Source organism: Dicentrarchus labrax, unplaced genomic scaffold, assembly GCF_905237075.1.
Source record: "Dicentrarchus labrax unplaced genomic scaffold, dlabrax2021, whole genome shotgun sequence".
Taxonomy (NCBI): domain Eukaryota; kingdom Metazoa; phylum Chordata; class Actinopteri; family Moronidae; genus Dicentrarchus; species Dicentrarchus labrax.
In genome coordinates, this window is record NW_026136712.1 from 20,250,760 (window position 1) to 20,267,906 (window position 17,147).

Here is a 17,147-nt window from a genome sequence, read left to right on the forward strand (position 1 = left end):
CAGACAGATGGACGAAGTATAACAGCATGAGAATAGACGGGGAGGGAAAAATGGGCTTGGATAGAAACAATGGGATTATTAAGTATACAAAGCAAAGACTTGTTCCTCTAAAGACAGTGCTGGAAGAAACCTTACCCACATTTAATACAACAATCTAAAAATACATTTTCATATGGTACACTGTTACATTGTTAATATTAATGCATAAGCAACATTTAACTGTTGTAGCTGCTCAAGGTAGAGCTGCTTTGTATACAGTTAAGTACCGTGGTTTGTACACTACACACTTGAAATGTTTTATGATTTGTGTCTTCCATCATCTTGTTTTCTCCTTTTTCAATCATTATCTGGTCTTGAGAGAAACAACATCTCATTTATGTGTGTTTTCCTATGGATATGGTTGGAACGACAGTTAGATAAACTTGAACTTGGAAGGAGGAATGAAGAAAAAGGTTCTCATACAGATATTTATGATCATTTTTGGGGAATTTCTTAGAGGGGAAATCACCTTTTGGTGGAACTGCGAACAACTCAGAGACATCTGAAAGCTACAAGGAGTCCCAAGTAGACACTGCTTTAGTTTAAGGAGTTTTGTATTGTATCTTAAAAGCTCATATGTTTTTTAAATGTAAAATATTAACTTGTAAAGTAACTAGTAACTGCGGCTGTCAGATAAATGTAGTGCAGTAAAAGGTACAAGATATTCCTCTGAAATGTTAAGTATAAAGTAGCATTAAATGGAAATACTTAACATAGTACCTCAAAATTGTAACTGTACTCAGTTGCTTTCAACCACCATCTAAAAAGATTGTAAAAGGGAATAAAATGTGCATTGAACAGTGGCAGTAAATAATCCAGCCCAGTGTGTGTGTGACTGTAAAGTGATGTGAGGCGCTGGCTGTGAAAGTGAGTAAGCTGTTCCACCCCCACAGCGGCTCAGGGCACAGCTCCAACAGGTGGACAAGGGAACAATACAACACCGAAGGAAGCCGAGAATGACATCACATCCAACTAGGACACACGGACGCGCACAAAGAAAACACCCGTATGTGCACACACACATGTGCATCACCCAAAACCACCCTCTGAGTCTCATTAGGGATTCCCCAACACAACCCACGCAAGCTGATTCCTGAAAAACTTAACACCCATTACTTCAGCGAATGAGGCTCAGATAGGAGATACGAGTGTCGCACGAATGCATCACGGCTCGTGTGTGGGCCGGAGGACAAGGCTTCTGGGAAGTTGTGTCTGGGGGTAATGTTGCAGACAGAGGATGGGCTTGGTTGTTAAATCATGAGCCAGACAGCTAAATGGGACACGTAACAACATTAAGTCCTCTAAGTGAGACAGTGCCAGAGGGAAGGGTGAAACTTATTCTTTTAGGGTAATCATTTTAAAATCCAGCATATTAAAAATGATCCAAGACAGCCAGAATTTAAGTGAAATCGTACATTTCAATCTGAAGAGCATTTCAACTCTCATCATCTCTCTTTGGCTGTATCCGTTGAACATTTGAACAGAGGAGAATAAACCTAACCTTTTTTTTATGAAATCTGTTTTATTGTGATTTAAAAGATTACACATTTCACTTTCATGATGCACGGTTAAAAAAGTTACGTATCAAAAATCTACGCAGCAGAACCAGAGATGTTTTTTTATTCCACGCATTGAAATAAATGCATGGAATAAAAACATTACCTACAATACCCACAATACAACTCAATTACCAATAGTTTAAGTGGAGCTAGCAGCGGATAATGTAGCTTCGAGCCGATAGCCTCAAACAGACACGAGGAGTGGGTTACAGAGGTCTGGTGAGCTCGCTTCTTTCTTTCCAAGATTTCTTTGGTTTTCAAACTTGTAGTGTTCATCCCCAACAGATGCTGACTCAAGTGACATCACTTGAGACAATTCATCAGATTTTGCACAGCTCCCTCTGATCACAACGGGATTTATACAACTTCTTTTCACATATACAATGGTCTTCTCCCCAAAAAATCAGCTATACAAGAACTTTGCTTAAAATAAAATAGTCTAAAGTTAGCAACGTAACAGTCTCACCACAAGGTCCATTTAGAAGCTGTTCCTGAGCTCTTAAGCCAACAGGGAGGCAACATGTACAAGAATGCAGAAGGTCTCATTTTTTTATCTTGGGGACCCACCAGAAACTAAAAACTTTTTCCACTGAAGATCAAGTGATGTGATCGAAAGCCCCAAAACGGCTACTGAATGAACCTGGTGTTGAGCTTGTTTTCTCATCGTTTCCAAGGTCAAGAATGATGATGTTAATATCTTGTCAAAGATTAAGTACTTACTAACACCACTTGACACTACAATACTTTTGATAGTTGATGCTATGAACATCTTTGGCTCAGTAGTCAAGAAATATTGAGGTTTGATACCCAGTCTTAGTAAATCCCACATCTTATTCTTACTGTAACTTAAGACATAATATGTATACTCAAAACACGCATATTACACAGTATGAAAGGAATACATTTATAAGAGAAAATGGTCAAAGGCAGTGGCCAAATGAAATGGCAAGAAACCATGACACAAAGGCACTAAAAAAAGACTAAAAACTGGTAAAAACTTGTCCTGAACGGCCTGCTCCCGACCCTGCCTGCCAACTCAGGCAGTCCACAAATGAGACGTCTCTGAGAGCTGGTGAACTTATTTTAGGGGGGAATAAAGCTACACAAGCACAGCCCCTGTTTATGTAAGGATGGTAATGTGTTTCAGATTACAGACGGTTGTATGGAAATTCTTGTGGCGAGACTGGACTTTTCACTGCTGGGTTGCAGGGGAGCGGGCCTACGAGGCATTTCTCAAACAGCCTTCTATGAATCCGTCGGTTCGCGGTAGACTTCTTCATGATTAGCATGAAATCTCCTGGGAATGCCAGTCTGAGGCACTGAACCAACACTTGCATAATATTTTCATTAAGTTTTGACAACTAAAATATAAAATAAGCATATTTTACGAGCACAGTTGGGCTACCATCTGCCACAGGTCCTGTACCTTTAAGCCTTTGATTGTAATTGACATTGCAATCCCTCGCTGCTGGTCTATACAAGGCCAAGAGCTACTGGACAAGTGAAGCAGGAAGCTAACAGGAGAACACTCTCGATCTTAGCATTCATCTATAAATATTTCTCTTCCAGTCACTGACCACCGCTAAGAGGAAAAAACTTTAATAAGCGGGTTGGGATTAAATATTCTTAGAGGCATTTGCTGCACAGAATCACCCATTTTCATCTTTGTGGCAGGGTACGAATATGTCAGCCAGAACTGTGTGTACTGCTCATGGACTTTGGTTTTATTGCTGAGGAATGAACAAAGGCATGAAGAAAGTAACAAGAGATCTAGCTTAGGAAAGGACCCTGGGCTAAATCTATGCCAAATATGCCAGCACTTATAACTTTAAAAAGGAGCCGTATAAACACATACATGTCATCAGTACCGCCTTTGTTTTCACTGGAGAGAAAGACAGGGTTATTTACTCAACCATATCTCACAGGAGGAGTACAAAGTCTGACCCTTAACCCTGGGTTTCTCTCCCTGGCTAGCCTTACTCTACCTGTGCCACGTGGGTTCTTTGATCACTGTTTATTCTGCAGGAGAAAGAGAAAACGATTTGGGTTTGTACCTTTCAGACGCAGTCTACCTGCAGTTGGAGCAGTTAAAACAGGAGAACCATTGTTCCTTAAACAGCAGATGAAAATAATTTGCCATGTAATTTCATGGTCGAATCCAGGAAACACCAGAAATAAGTGACGGCATTAACATCAAAGGCGTGCATTGTGAGTTATGTAACTCATAAGAGCATGTGTCAGTGCTACCTGAGAATATATTAGCCACAATTTTGAATCTCAAATACATGTGCCAGTCGATGCACGAATCCCCAACCTATCTCGGAAGAGAGGCTGCAGGAAACAATGAAATGTGAGGAGCACAGGCAAGGGGAAATGCCAGCTTTCCTGCCTAGTTGGCCTGCTCCATATTATTGGAGACTTCCTGTTCAAAGTCCTCTTGATGGGTTCAAAGGTCAAATCACTCGGAGCAGTTTATACAGTCAAATAAACAGGAGCTTTTCGGAATTTCACCACAATATCTGGACTTATTCAGACTTGTTCTATAGATAAGATCTTGAAAACTATTATCTCGAGCCCATTGGAAAAAATGCAAGGAAGGTTCAGTCCTGAGCTAAGAATCCTTCAGCCTCTGGTTGAACATATTTGTACCAGAAAGTGGTGCACACCACATCTGGGCAATTCAGACTGTGTTATGCACTAAGCTGACTTTCAAACAGTGCACATATTTGGACTCTGGTTGTGTTTTGCTACGGGATATAAGCCCCACCCATCATGTACTCTAGCAAGACTTAAACAAACATCCAGTCCTGTGAAGCTCAGTCCCTGTCAGGTTCCTCTTAACCAATTTTCATTCATCTGCAGAAAACAGATTAAAAAAAAGCATGTTTACATTGTGTAGAACTTGTAGAACCCATTTGGAATTTTTAAAATCCTTCCATAATTATCTGGGAAAACACAGGAATGTTTTTTTTCCTGGATGCCAAGGGACAGACAAAACAAAGCTGCCTTATAAAGACATAGAGTTGAAGTAAAAGGGCCTGGCTGGTGAGATATACACACATACTGTAAGCTTACAGGACCATCAGAACTACAATATACAGAGAGTCTTTGCTCACTAATGTCCGTTTGAAATAGCTTCCTGTGATCATCATTTTGTCTGAATTTCAGTTTTATTTAGAAGTAGACAGTAGTGGCTCTATGTCCAAGCTCTCCCAACATCTACCCTGGTGAGGAGCTCTTAAGCACGACACTCAATCCCTATCATTTGTAGGGGAACTCCTCAGTATGCCTGACTTGTGGCATCATCCCTATGGGCTTCAATTAAGTATCAATTTAGAGAAGGAGCGAGCAATCACAGTTTAAGAAAATGTATTTTGATACTATAACTCCCTTCTGGGCTGTACCCGCTGTATTTTCCCGTCATGAGTCATTTTTAATCACACATCAGTTGATTCTCCTACATAAACACATGGTCCAATGGACTGTGTTGTACAGTTTGAGTCCAAGGAGTCTTATCTGCTGACTGGTCAAATCAGGCAAAATTCCCAAGACCCCTACAGGAATTTGGCTTGAACTTTTATCCTGCCAGACATCTCTACAAAGAAACTGGGCATCTGCTGGGCTCTATTTAGAGACTGGGAGGCTCTCTGGAACAGGCCACACAGTTCAACCCCAAGTCAAACAAAGTAAATGTCAACTTGAACAACCATGTCCTGCCACACTGAGGGGAAACAAGCAATCTTTCCCAAACCCTGCCTCACATGCAGCCACTGGGGGACTGGATTACCTTCTCAACATGGTAAGCATTTAATGACACAAGTAGAAATCCCCTGCACAGCAGTGTAATTCAGTTGGTTGCTAATGAAACTCAGGCAACGGGAGAGTCACTAAAGGAAGGCAGGCGGCACAATAAAGCTCAGCTTTAGACCTCATTTTCACAAGTTCTGAAAGAGCAAAAAAATTGTGCTTTTCAATGATTGGTGAAGCACACACAAAATTCTCTTCCAGTGCTTGTGAAAATGGTCAAATAAATTAATTTTGTTAAGTGGGTCTAGGGCTGAGCTTTGGTGTGCAGCAAGCCTTTTTCATTATGCCATTATACCTTTAACTGTGAGGTTCAATACCCACGTGTAGCGTAAAATACACCCAGGAGAGATGTGCAGATGTGCCCCAGACATACTTGTTTTGGATAACTGTACCAGGACAGACCATTAGCTGCCTCATGCCCTCTGAATCCCTCCTTCGAGCGGCCCACTACCACTGAGGCAAACACACCCACCCTCAGACTACTGGAAAAGGAGCAAAAAGGAAGCACTCCTGGCTGGTCACACCCTCTACAAATAACAATCTGCACACGCCATCTCCGGACCGAGCTGTCTAGCAGGAGGGAAAACAAACAGAGAGAAAAGAGAGTTGGGAAAATGAGGCCCGGTGCTGTCTGGTTCCTCTCAGGTCTTCTTGCCTGGCTTCCAGAGCTACTGTACACACCACCGCAGATTATCTAATTTAAGAGGTATGTCTACAAAAACAATGCTAACCACAACTGCCTTGTCTTCTATGAAACATGTACACTTGTTTAGCACTTTCTCCTCTTTCAGCCACACAAACAGTTAAATATATGTACACTTTGGAGTTCAGGGCTGCGAGTAATGATTATTTTATATATCGAATAATCTCTCAATTTTTTTCTCATTTAATCAAACTGTTTGGTCTAAAAAACATCAGAAAAATCACACTTTCCAAAAGCAACAGGGCTGGGCAATAAATCCATATTACATTGATTGTGATAGATAGATATCATCTTAGATATTGGAGATCATAATATTGTAATATGGCAGAAGAGTTGTCATTTCCTGCTTTTAAAGGGTGAATTACAGTCAAGTGGTGTCATTTTCTGAGCAGACTAGCTGTTCTACTATTTGCCTCTACCCACTTAGTGATGATTATTTATCAAAAATCTCATTGTGTAAATATTCTGTAAAAGCACCGATTGTCATCCCTACAATATTGTTGCAGTATCAATATTGAGGTCCATGTCAAATGTCTCCTTTTGTCCAGCCAACAGTCCAAAAGACAAAGACACTCAGTTCTTCTCATTTTAGATACAAATACGACACCCCATCTTTAGGAGATAAGAGAGGTGGGTACCAGCACACCCAGAGCATTCTGGTCCTTCCTCAATTGACCTCACTTTACCAGAAACTCTAGTCTTTAGGCCCCATTGAGATTTATTCGCTGTCTCTTTTGTGTTCGGACTGAAAGTGAGTTTGAGTATTCTGAAACTGGAGCCTGAGTGAGTATTGAAGAACCCCTCCTCCACTTGGTTACCTGCATCGGGGCACATTTTAGTGCCATTCCTATGACTTTTGCTTGCCTAGCAATTACCTGCTATGTATCCTGTCTTACACTTTGCTTAAGAGCAACTCATGCATAAGCAAGAGGAACATGCAAACGTACTCATTTGCCTACTTTAATAGAAAACTGCAGGGAAACCTGTTGAAATGTGCCACTAAGCAATTTATCTTTACTAAACTAAGGCAGACTTTGCCTAAATGTTCGGTGCATTACACTTGGTCATAATAAACGGATGAATATTATGATTGTCCTCAGGAATCACAAACATTTTGGTGTGGAGGACATTCCTGCTTGTAAGTAAAAGTAAGCTCTGTAGCTCACTCTTGTTGGCCATAGAAGGGAAACCATGCAGCCGACAGGAGAAACCGGCATCGTTAAAATCTTTCAAATATTTATTCTACAAGTCATTACTGGCTGTACGATTCTGGGACTTGATAAACTCAGTTTAGCAAGCAGCACTGAGAAATGACAACAAGTGAGAGGATGATGAGGAAGTTTCTCCTTTAAGGATCAATAATGTCTTATCTTATCTTGCTGATAAAGAATAACAGTGACCTAAAAAAAGACTGTTCATCCTGCCTCTTCTACCAGGCTTTAAGACAAAGTTAGCTAACTTGAACAAACCGAAATTCCTTTTTGTGACCACAATATTTTGGAGTTTTGTTTTTTAGACAGAGGAAAAAATGCACCCAATTTCCACAAATCAAAACAGCTCATGCAATCTACTTTCATCCTCATTCTTCTGCAAACTTCAATATGTTAACCAGATATTAAATGATCCTGAATGATCTTTGGCTTCTAGATAAGAGATGTAACCTGTGATTCAGGGACATACTTTTGTTGTTTTTTTAGACATATATGTGCTTAAATTGGGTTTTAACTGGATATTTTCAGACTACTTTTCTTAACTTCCTATTGTGCTGTGAAAGACCTACTATTAGAGAAAACTCTCTTATTGCAGACAAAGTTCCCTTACAGCAGAAAGCTAAACTAATGACATCTACTGTACCAAACTCCTGCTGAGCAACTCCACTAAAAGCTGACATCAGGGATCAGTTTGCACTTTCATTACAGATGGCAGAGGTGAGGAGAGACAATGGGGAAACTGATTCCAAGCCACAGCCCCATCTGAAACCCTCTCTCCATTCACTAAGCATGCTTGGCACTGAGCCACTGAAACACAGCTGATAAAAACCGGCCTGTGTGACTCTCCTCTGCAGTAGGACTGTGAGGTCCAACTGCAGGTAATACTGTGAGAGTGTGAGTGAGTGAGAGTGAGTGTGTGAAGTTAGGGTGGAGTCTCACACGGAATTCTTCAGAGGGAATTACAGGTTTGATCGGAAGAAGGCATCAAATGAATGCAGACCAGCCAGCAGCTCTGTCCCAACAACTTTAAAACAAACCGCATATTGTTGCCGCATTCAAGAGCTACTCAAACCACCGACAGCGGCTCAGACATACTCTATACTGTTTCACACGTCAAACACAGGTTCAGTGGCAGCATTTACATAGATGACACGGTGGGTTTTTTGGGTTTTTTTTTTTTGGAGAGACGTGTTCATTCATAAGTGGCCACCAATGAGCAACAGGTAGCACCTGTAGAGGGACTTAAAATAACAGGATTTCAGTGACGGGAACCTTCATTCCCCCCCGTGCTTATTAGGCATTCCGTGGATTTACAAAAGGTGAATGGCCGCTTTAGGGGCTGGGGCTTACCTGAGTTTTAGGTTAGACATGAATTCTTCCATAGACACGTTGTCCAGAAGCACAAAATCTGCTTTTCCAAACTCCAGGCTCTCGTGCTCTGCCATGGTGATACGCCCTTTCTCTCACTGAAGAATGCGGGAAATTATTCTTTTCTTTCTTTTTTCTTTTTTAACAACTTGCTTTGAAGTGCCGACAGAAGGTGAACATTGGCGGGCTTCTCCGAGCACCTCCTCTCCTCAGTGGACAGCTGTGTGGTCGATGCGCATTTTCATTCGTCAAACTGCAATTTCAGTCATGTTGAATTAAAAAGGAACAAACTGGTTGAAAATACCCTGTAGCTATTAACGTCTTCTGCCCTTAAACGTCCGGGTTTTCTATAAGAAATAGGAAATTATCCCAAAATATCCTCATGTCCATACAAAGTTTCCTCTTAACGCCGAAATGTATCCTTGTCCCGTTACACCGTGCGTCCCTTTTCCTGGAGTTTTCTCTCCTGTCGTCCAGACCGACCATCCGCCAATAGGGTTGGAGCCGCCTCTTCCAAGCCCCGCCCCCCCCCCCGCTGCGGAGAGGTGTTGGTCAGACTGGCCCTGTGTGAGAGCTGAGCAGCACATACTTCTGGGTTAGACCACAGCTCCACTGTTTCTGATACATATTTCTGCGATGACGGGGCCACCTCTTAAGTTGTAAAACACTCGAAGAAAAAAAAAACATAATGTTTTTTGGCCTGACTTTTATGATGCCCTCTGTTACCATAAAAGGAAAAATGAGGTCTCATCAGAATTTACTGAGTGGAATATGAATGAATAAATGGACTGAGAGTGGTTCTGCAGAGGCTGGATCATTCTCAACCAACCTGTCTTTGAACTTGCATCTATTGAACTATCATTGTAACTTCCTCTGATCTGTCCCTGTTGAATCGGAATGAGGCCTCCTGGTTGAAACACCAAGATCAGACTGCCACTAGTTCTCCAGGTTTACACCTTATATGTACTGTTTATGGTTTACACTGATGTTAGTGCGCCATCTTGTGTAAAACAGAGGCAAGAGCATGTTGTAGATACTGTGACTAGACAGCAGTGGTTAAAAAGTAGATACACTAACTCAGGTAGTGCACAATTCTGAGGTATTTGTACTTTACTTGAACTTTACTTCCCATTTTATGCTACTTTACTTTACTACACTACATTATAATATAAATAATTACACCTTTTACTACATCTGACAGCTGTGGTTATAAGATATATAGATCTGTTAACTGGCTAATCAATTAATCTAATCTAAACCGAAACTAGATCAAATAAATAATACTTGTACATTTATTATTATTGTTTCTGTTAGTAAGTAATAAAGTGATCTTCATTAGAAGAATAGCCCAGTTGGAATAAAAGAGATCAAATAATAAAAAAATCCAGATGAAATATTTGCAGTTTTTATTATGTTTGTTAATTTTTTATTGTCTTTAATTTATAGTGAAAGCTGAAGAGTGAGAGGAAAGGGGGATGACACACAGCACAATTATTGACACACACTTTTTATTTCTTTTTTGTTTTAATATTAACATGTAAGCATTAAATCAGACATTTAGGCATTACTTCAAGCATTTAGCTGACGGTTTACAGTCCTTTATCACAAAAACTAGTTGAATATTTGAATTAATGGCAAAGGGAAACTGTAAACTTTGTCATGATACACTCTCCACATGTTGAAATTCTAGTCCCATCCTATTCAAGGATACATTAAGACCTAATGCGTTGTCAAAATGTGTTTACACATACTTTATTTCATTTGTACAAGCAGTGACCCCCCAAATGTGATGGTCATGGAAGCAGCATTGGCCCAAGACCTACCAGAGTTGTGGGTGACGAACACTTTCGCCCCTCTGCGGAGGAAAGTCATGTACATAGACAAGCTACCAACAGTGGAGGGACGGGAGACGTGTGTGTGAGAGACAGCTACCCAGTAACTGTTGATCACCAGCCACAGATCAGTCTTCTGACCAGCGTTGGCTGACTGAGTGGAGAAGAAGAACTGGTAGACTCCTTTGACCGGAGCCTTGAACACGCCGGTTCTTCTGTTGTAGGCTCGGCCCACGTTCACCAGCACCTTGCTGTACTTGATTCTGTTCACCTTGCCTGATAGTTGGCCGGGGTACGAGGCGAAGAAGTGGATCTTTTTGGAAGACACTGAAAAAAAAATGGAGATATTATTGTTATTATTATAAACTGGGGATTTGAAAAAGACCGGCATGCTTTTTCGGTGATTATGGGAAATGTAGGGTCCAATAGCACCAATGTAGGCGATTTTTTCCTCTAACTTTATGGAAGTGCAACACTTAATAGCTGGCATATACCTTTAATCATCAAATTTATCATTTTACATTTCATCAAAAGCAAAAACAGATTTATCCATAAGAACATTTTAAATTAACATATTTCGTTCTTTACGTCTCATAAAGTGACCACTAATTTTTATCAGGTGTATTTTGCATTAATATATATTATATTTACCAGGGGGGCATGGCACATTAGAGACTGTATGAAAATGATTAGGGCTACGAGGGGGCTTTTGATTCAAGGTCTTCTCCAGAATCAATAATTTAAAAAAAATATAATATAAAAAAAACTACAACTACACCCAAATATCTTATATAATAATAATGTAACAGTATTGAGTTGATTGAATTATTTTCATAATTAATAACTAAAATAAAACAATAAATGAACATCTAAACTAATCAGTTGATGCTATGGCCTGATATTTGTGACTTAAGATGCCTGTTTGTCATTCATAACTAAAGAGATAGCATGATGATTTGCAGTACATTTGACAAGGGACTAAAGTCAGACCTTCAGCAAACAGAAATACTTCTCTGACCTTCTGTATGCCCTAAACATTTTCAAGACAAGATACAACTTACTTCTTCTCTTTGTCTTACACCTCCAGTTAATCTTATCTCGGCTCACACAGGACTGGTTTCTTCTGCAGCGCCCACATACAAGTGTGTTGATATCTGAGAACAGACATACAGCATCATTCAAACACTTCCCCCTTCATGTTTAATACTGTCAGACACAGAGGATTTAGATTGTATCAAAAGATGTGCAAATATATCAGGCTGATATTGGATGATTGGGACGGTGAGATCTCTGAAGATGTCTGAGCCTTGAGGAGATTCACCCTCGTTTTATTAGTTCTAAGCGCTGCCTTGTTCAGTTTAACATCATTCACACACTGAACTACTGAAAGATTAAACCACATTAAATTATCTCCTGAGATCTCCTCAGTTTATCCCAAATAGGAAAAATAGTGGTCTAAAATCTGAATACTTTCTCCAGTGGTGAAGAAACATATTGAACCAGACTCTGTATTGATAGTTTTGGGTATCTTATAATGTTCAAACTTAGAGAAGACAGCAACAACCTCTTTCCCACATCTTAATCACAGCTGAAAAAACGTATTCTCAAGTATTTGAAGAAAAAGTCCTACTATTTATCATATGCAATATACTCTTATATATGTAAAAAATAATATTTTCTTTTTTTTTTCAGTAAGACATATTTGAAATTAAAAGAAATCTAAAAGTAAGGATAAAGTATAGGATCAAGTGAAAAATAACTTGGTTTACCAATATGTCTAAATCTGTCTCCACTTCAAAGTTAGGACAGTTACACATTATTTAAAGATTCCACCATTGACAAAATAGAATAAGATAATAATCCTAATTCTTAAAACATTTTGATGGATTCATGGCTGAAAAACCTTTCCAATAATGTTCCAGTGTTCAGTTTAGGACTCAATCCTCATTCAATACCTGCACAGTAAGCCAAATAACAGGATGATGGCTGGTTGAACTTGTAGACGTAGTAGTTGCCGCGGCACTTCTTGACCTGGATGGGGGTGGATCGGAAAGCGCAGCAGTTCTTCTTCCAGTGGCCACACACATTGCGCGTGACGATGCCCTGCCTTCTCTTTGGGTGACGCCCCACCAGCCACAGGGGGGAGTGGGTGCCACATTTGTTCACAGGGACACACCTCTCAGGCATCTGAATACTCCTACCTTTGTAGAAGAGGCGGTACCAGCCTTTGGTAGAAAACAAAAGCATAGTGAAATAATCGTAATTGTCCTCATTGTTGAAGTGAACCCTTTCATACAGATCAATAGCTACCTTTCCATTTAACATTGCGGTCACACATCTTGAACTTGGAGGTGCTGTTGGTGGCACGCCAGGCCTGGTCCAGGACTGTGTGGTGGAAGCAGGGGTCACCCCGTCTCCTCGAGTCTTCCTCAGGCAGGTCTTCCTTGGGCAGGTCTTCCTCGTCATCATTTGAACCATAAGTAAGGACGTTTGTTCCAGCTTGACAAGAGATATTTCCCACCAGTTACCACCAATATTAGGTCTACAGAGTGCAGCAGACTACAGCACATAGAGAGTTGAGAGTGAATGCTGAAAATCATATTTTATGTAAAGAATGTTGTTGTTTTATTGACTGACCGACTTCCTTCTGAGCTCTTTTCTGATGGCTTGTTATATGCATCTGTGAATGAAGAAAATTACACGTTCAGTGGCTGATATACAGCATTTACGCAGATTGTAAGGGAATTACATAGAGTCTACCTGAGTCAGAGCATTCTGCTGCTGCTGAAGTGTTGTTTGTTCACACCTTAGACTCTCCATCTCCTGCAATAGAGCAAAGTGTGCATTTTTAGCAATGACTGGAATGTTGGAACCTCGTTTGAAAAACCGGCAAATTCTTGCAGATTCATAATACTTGAGGATTAACATAATAATGACTGATTCAGATGTCGCGGCTTATGTCAAGTCCAGAGAAGACAGAAGACTTTCATATTTCTGGAAAATTTGAGGGAGTTATTGGCAAAAAGAGGAGACTAGATATCTTAAAATTGGACTGTTTTTATGGCAAAACAAACAAACAAAAATCCCCAGATTCAATTAAATTAAAATAAAATATGACTGATTTAACAATCTCCAAACAGAATTATATGCTCAGAGTCAGGAGAGCTTTAAAACAACATTAATACTATAATGTAGGGAGATGAAATTGACAGAAAATATAATCAAAAGGGAAAAGGACTCTTTTGCTTTCAGACTGCAGTACTACAATTATTTTTATCAATCATAATTAATCTTTTAATCTAATAAGTGTTTGGTCTACAAACAGGGACGCTGGATGCCAGTCAGAGTTGGCGTGCTGAGAGGAAGTCTGTCTATATGACAATGTCTGCTAAATGCTAAATGCATGCATAAATTGCATCAATTTGAATAATCATTCAGAATAATTTATAGCCTACTTAATAGTTATTAACAACTTTTTAGAAGACATTTCTAACTTTTTGCAGATAAAATGGACATAAAACAGGGTAAAACCTTGTTTGAACATTTTTATGAACTAATGGTTTTCATTACATAAGATTTTAGTGGTGCTGCAGCCCCTTAGCACCCATGTGTACAAATGATCAGAAAATAGTGAAAAATGCTTATCAAAGTCCAAGGCAACCAACAGGCCAAAACCCTCAGATATAAAGCTGGTGGGCAATAAGCCAAAGAAAATCATTTTAGAGGCTGGAATAACCAGAATTTTTGGTATAATTTATAGAAAATTACCTTAAAAAATGAACTGATTATCGAAATAGTTGTTGAATTGTCTGTTGAAAGACTAATCAATTATCCAACCAATCAAGAAACAGCTACAGTATATAATTTCACCTTGAACACAGCAGCTATTTGCACTGCCATAGACTGATTCTCCCTGCTCCAAAGCTTCAGCTCAGTCTGGAAAAAAAAGAAAACGTGTCAAACAAAACTTTATTTATCACACGACTTTGTAAGTAATTGGGTTTAATATAATATAATGTTCTATTCCCTTTTATAAGTTTAATGTGGCGGAAACTAAGCACAGTTCTGTCCAAACAACATCTGGCAAAATGAATAACTTTTGTTGCATAATGTATGAATTTCATGTTCCATCTGCCTGGTAGCCTCGTAACGTCGTCTGCGAACAAAGCTCATACTCACAGAATTTGGGCTCCCTGAGCAGCCAACTGCACAAGATGACAACGTTACAAACACAGCCACAGCTAAGACAACCATCTGGGGACAACAGTTGCACAATAGTTATGTAAAAAGATGACAGTTATATGGTTTCTCGCTTACTCACTGCATAATAATCACATGGAATTACTGTATTATTATCAGCAAGTTTGGAGGAATATACAGTTTATTTTCTTTATAGAATACAATTACTGGGCATGACTTTTTAATTATTTCTGTAGAGAAGTTCATATTTTTACTGTTATGAGAATAAATGTCTAATTTATTAATTAGAACAACATCATATAATTTAGTGTTATTATCAATAAAAAAAAAATATTATTATGAAGGAATTAAATTAAATTAAATAGTTAATGCAAATATATTTGCTTTGCTTTGGATGTAATGTATAGTATGATAGATGTGGGTTAATTAATTGTATTATAAAACATTTAAAAGGATGTCTATATATTAAATAATTATTTAAAAAGTATTATTATTTATTTATGTGTATGTTTGTATCAACTTTGTCTAGCATTATGTATGTGTCATTTTTTATAATTGTGATTTTTGTGATTAAGGAGTTCGGTCTAGACCTGCTCCATTTGAAAAGTGTCCTGAGATAACTTCTGCTATGAATTGGCGCTATACAAATAAAATTGAATTGAATTGAATTGAATTGAATTTGTGATCTTGCTTTTGTATTTAAATGAAATATATATATGTTTTTAAACCATTATTTTTTTATGTATTTTTAATGGTTTGTTTCAGGATCACTTTACATACAATGACGATACTATTAGATAAATTTGCCATACAATTTTCCCTACTGGCAACAGTGTTGTCTGTTGTAGTACTATCTGTGAAATCAAGACAGTAATAAATGTAAATTTACCTTGATCAAGACATGTATAGTTCATGAGGTAGAGGCCATACAAGTGCTGAAAGAATAATAAATCACCATTAACATGACAAATCATATTAAATATGTCTGACTACCCTTAATACCTATAATAGTGGAGATCTTCCAAAGATATTATCATTACAAAAATGGATATTTTACCAAATGTTCAAAGTTACTCTTACCTCTTCATATCAGCATGATGAGAAACTCACCCGCCGTCCGAAAACCACCTTATATACTCATCAATAGTCGACACAGTGAAGCACAAACAAAGGGGAAATTACAGACTTCAGTTTAACGGCATCTTTCCCACACAGTTTAGGTGTTACTTTTCACAAACTAGTTGCAAATGTAGACATGAAATTAGTACGGCGTTGGCAGTTTTTCAGTCTGTATGGTCAGCAGGCAGTGGTGAAACTGTAAAAGTTGTTCTTTTGTCAGTACAGTTACCCCTCAATGTCCACAGATGGATGGAAGTGTGAAAACGGTCAAATGAGCATTCATGTGACGACTGCAACTCATGCTAAACAGAATATATTATCAAAATGACACGTAACAAACAATTGCAACATAAATCAGTGTAAATCAGTGATAAATGTGTACTTGGAGACGACGTTGGCCTTTAAGATGGGTGTGAAATTTACTGTTTACTTTTAATTAAATTGGAGGAACAATGAAGCGATCACTGCAATAACTTGAAATTGATATTCCAATAATGCAAAAGTGTGATTTTACAGAAGAGTCTGGACTATATTTTCATTTAATGAGCTTCTCTGTGAACTCTGAGATCAGAATTTATGAAAAACTCAGCAGCAAGGAGGATTGTTGAATCCAAATGCTTTCTTTTCCCTCGCATGGGTCCAAACACATCATATACAGCAAATTCTGCTCATCTGAGAGTTTGTATCCACACAAGAAGTGGATGTTTCCACCAAACACACCACTAGAGGGTAACAGCAGCAAACCAGCTTCGAGCACCATTACCCAATCATTGTAATTATAAAGGTCTTTACTTGAAAAAGAGAAACTACAACAATGCTTGAAGTCCTTCACTTGCAGCACACAAAGGCTTTAAAACACGCCAGTGACAAAGCAACTTCCATACTTGTGAAATCATAACCAGCTCTTCATGAAAATACTTGGCGTGGCTGCAGGGTCTCTGTTGGCAGCTACTGCGTTGACAGGCCACTTTCATGATGTTTGTAGCTGTGATGCCAGACATCGAGGGCACCAGGACATAGGTCACTATTCAACAGAGTAGAGCTTCATTCATCAGAGTACATATATTCTTTGTTGTGTTTTAGTAATTCCCAACCCCCACAAACAAATGTGTTCACTTGAATTGATTTTAAACTGGGTGTTATTATATTAAAGTGGATATTGTGCCAAGATTTTCAAGATAAATTCAAACATTTATCTTTTAGTTATCCATTATTTGTAGCTAACTAGTTAGCTAAAAGCAATGGATACTGGTAGACATAGATGAATAATATATTTATCTCTGTCTAACAGACAGTATCAACTTTCAGT

The 17,147-nt window shown here is 38.8% G+C and overlaps 2 protein-coding genes across 2 annotated transcripts in view; both read right to left on the minus strand.

Moving 5' to 3' along the window:
- Nucleotides 1–9,157, minus strand: part of myo1d (myosin 1D) — a 102,920-nt gene extending 93,763 nt beyond the window's left edge. Inside the window, exon 1 of the mRNA XM_051417097.1 lies at nucleotides 8,670–9,157. Coding sequence (XP_051273057.1) covers nucleotides 8,670–8,764 — 95 coding nt within the window. The 5' untranslated portion in view covers nucleotides 8,765–9,157. The remainder of the gene's footprint in view (nucleotides 1–8,669) is intronic.
- A 1,021-nt stretch (nucleotides 9,158–10,178) lies between these two features.
- LOC127373728 (uncharacterized) lies at nucleotides 10,179–15,900 on the minus strand. Its single transcript, XM_051418449.1, has 10 exons — nucleotides 15,800–15,900; nucleotides 15,609–15,654; nucleotides 14,699–14,773; nucleotides 14,390–14,455; nucleotides 13,280–13,342; nucleotides 13,157–13,199; nucleotides 12,830–13,018; nucleotides 12,475–12,744; nucleotides 11,581–11,673; nucleotides 10,179–10,846 (listed from the first exon to the last, which is right to left on the minus strand). The coding sequence occupies exons 3-10, from the start codon at nucleotides 14,771–14,773 to the stop codon at nucleotides 10,440–10,442; spliced, it is 1,206 nt and encodes a 401-aa protein (XP_051274409.1). The 5' UTR covers nucleotides 15,609–15,654; nucleotides 15,800–15,900; the 3' UTR covers nucleotides 10,179–10,439.
- Between the last annotated feature and the right edge of the window lie 1,247 nt (nucleotides 15,901–17,147).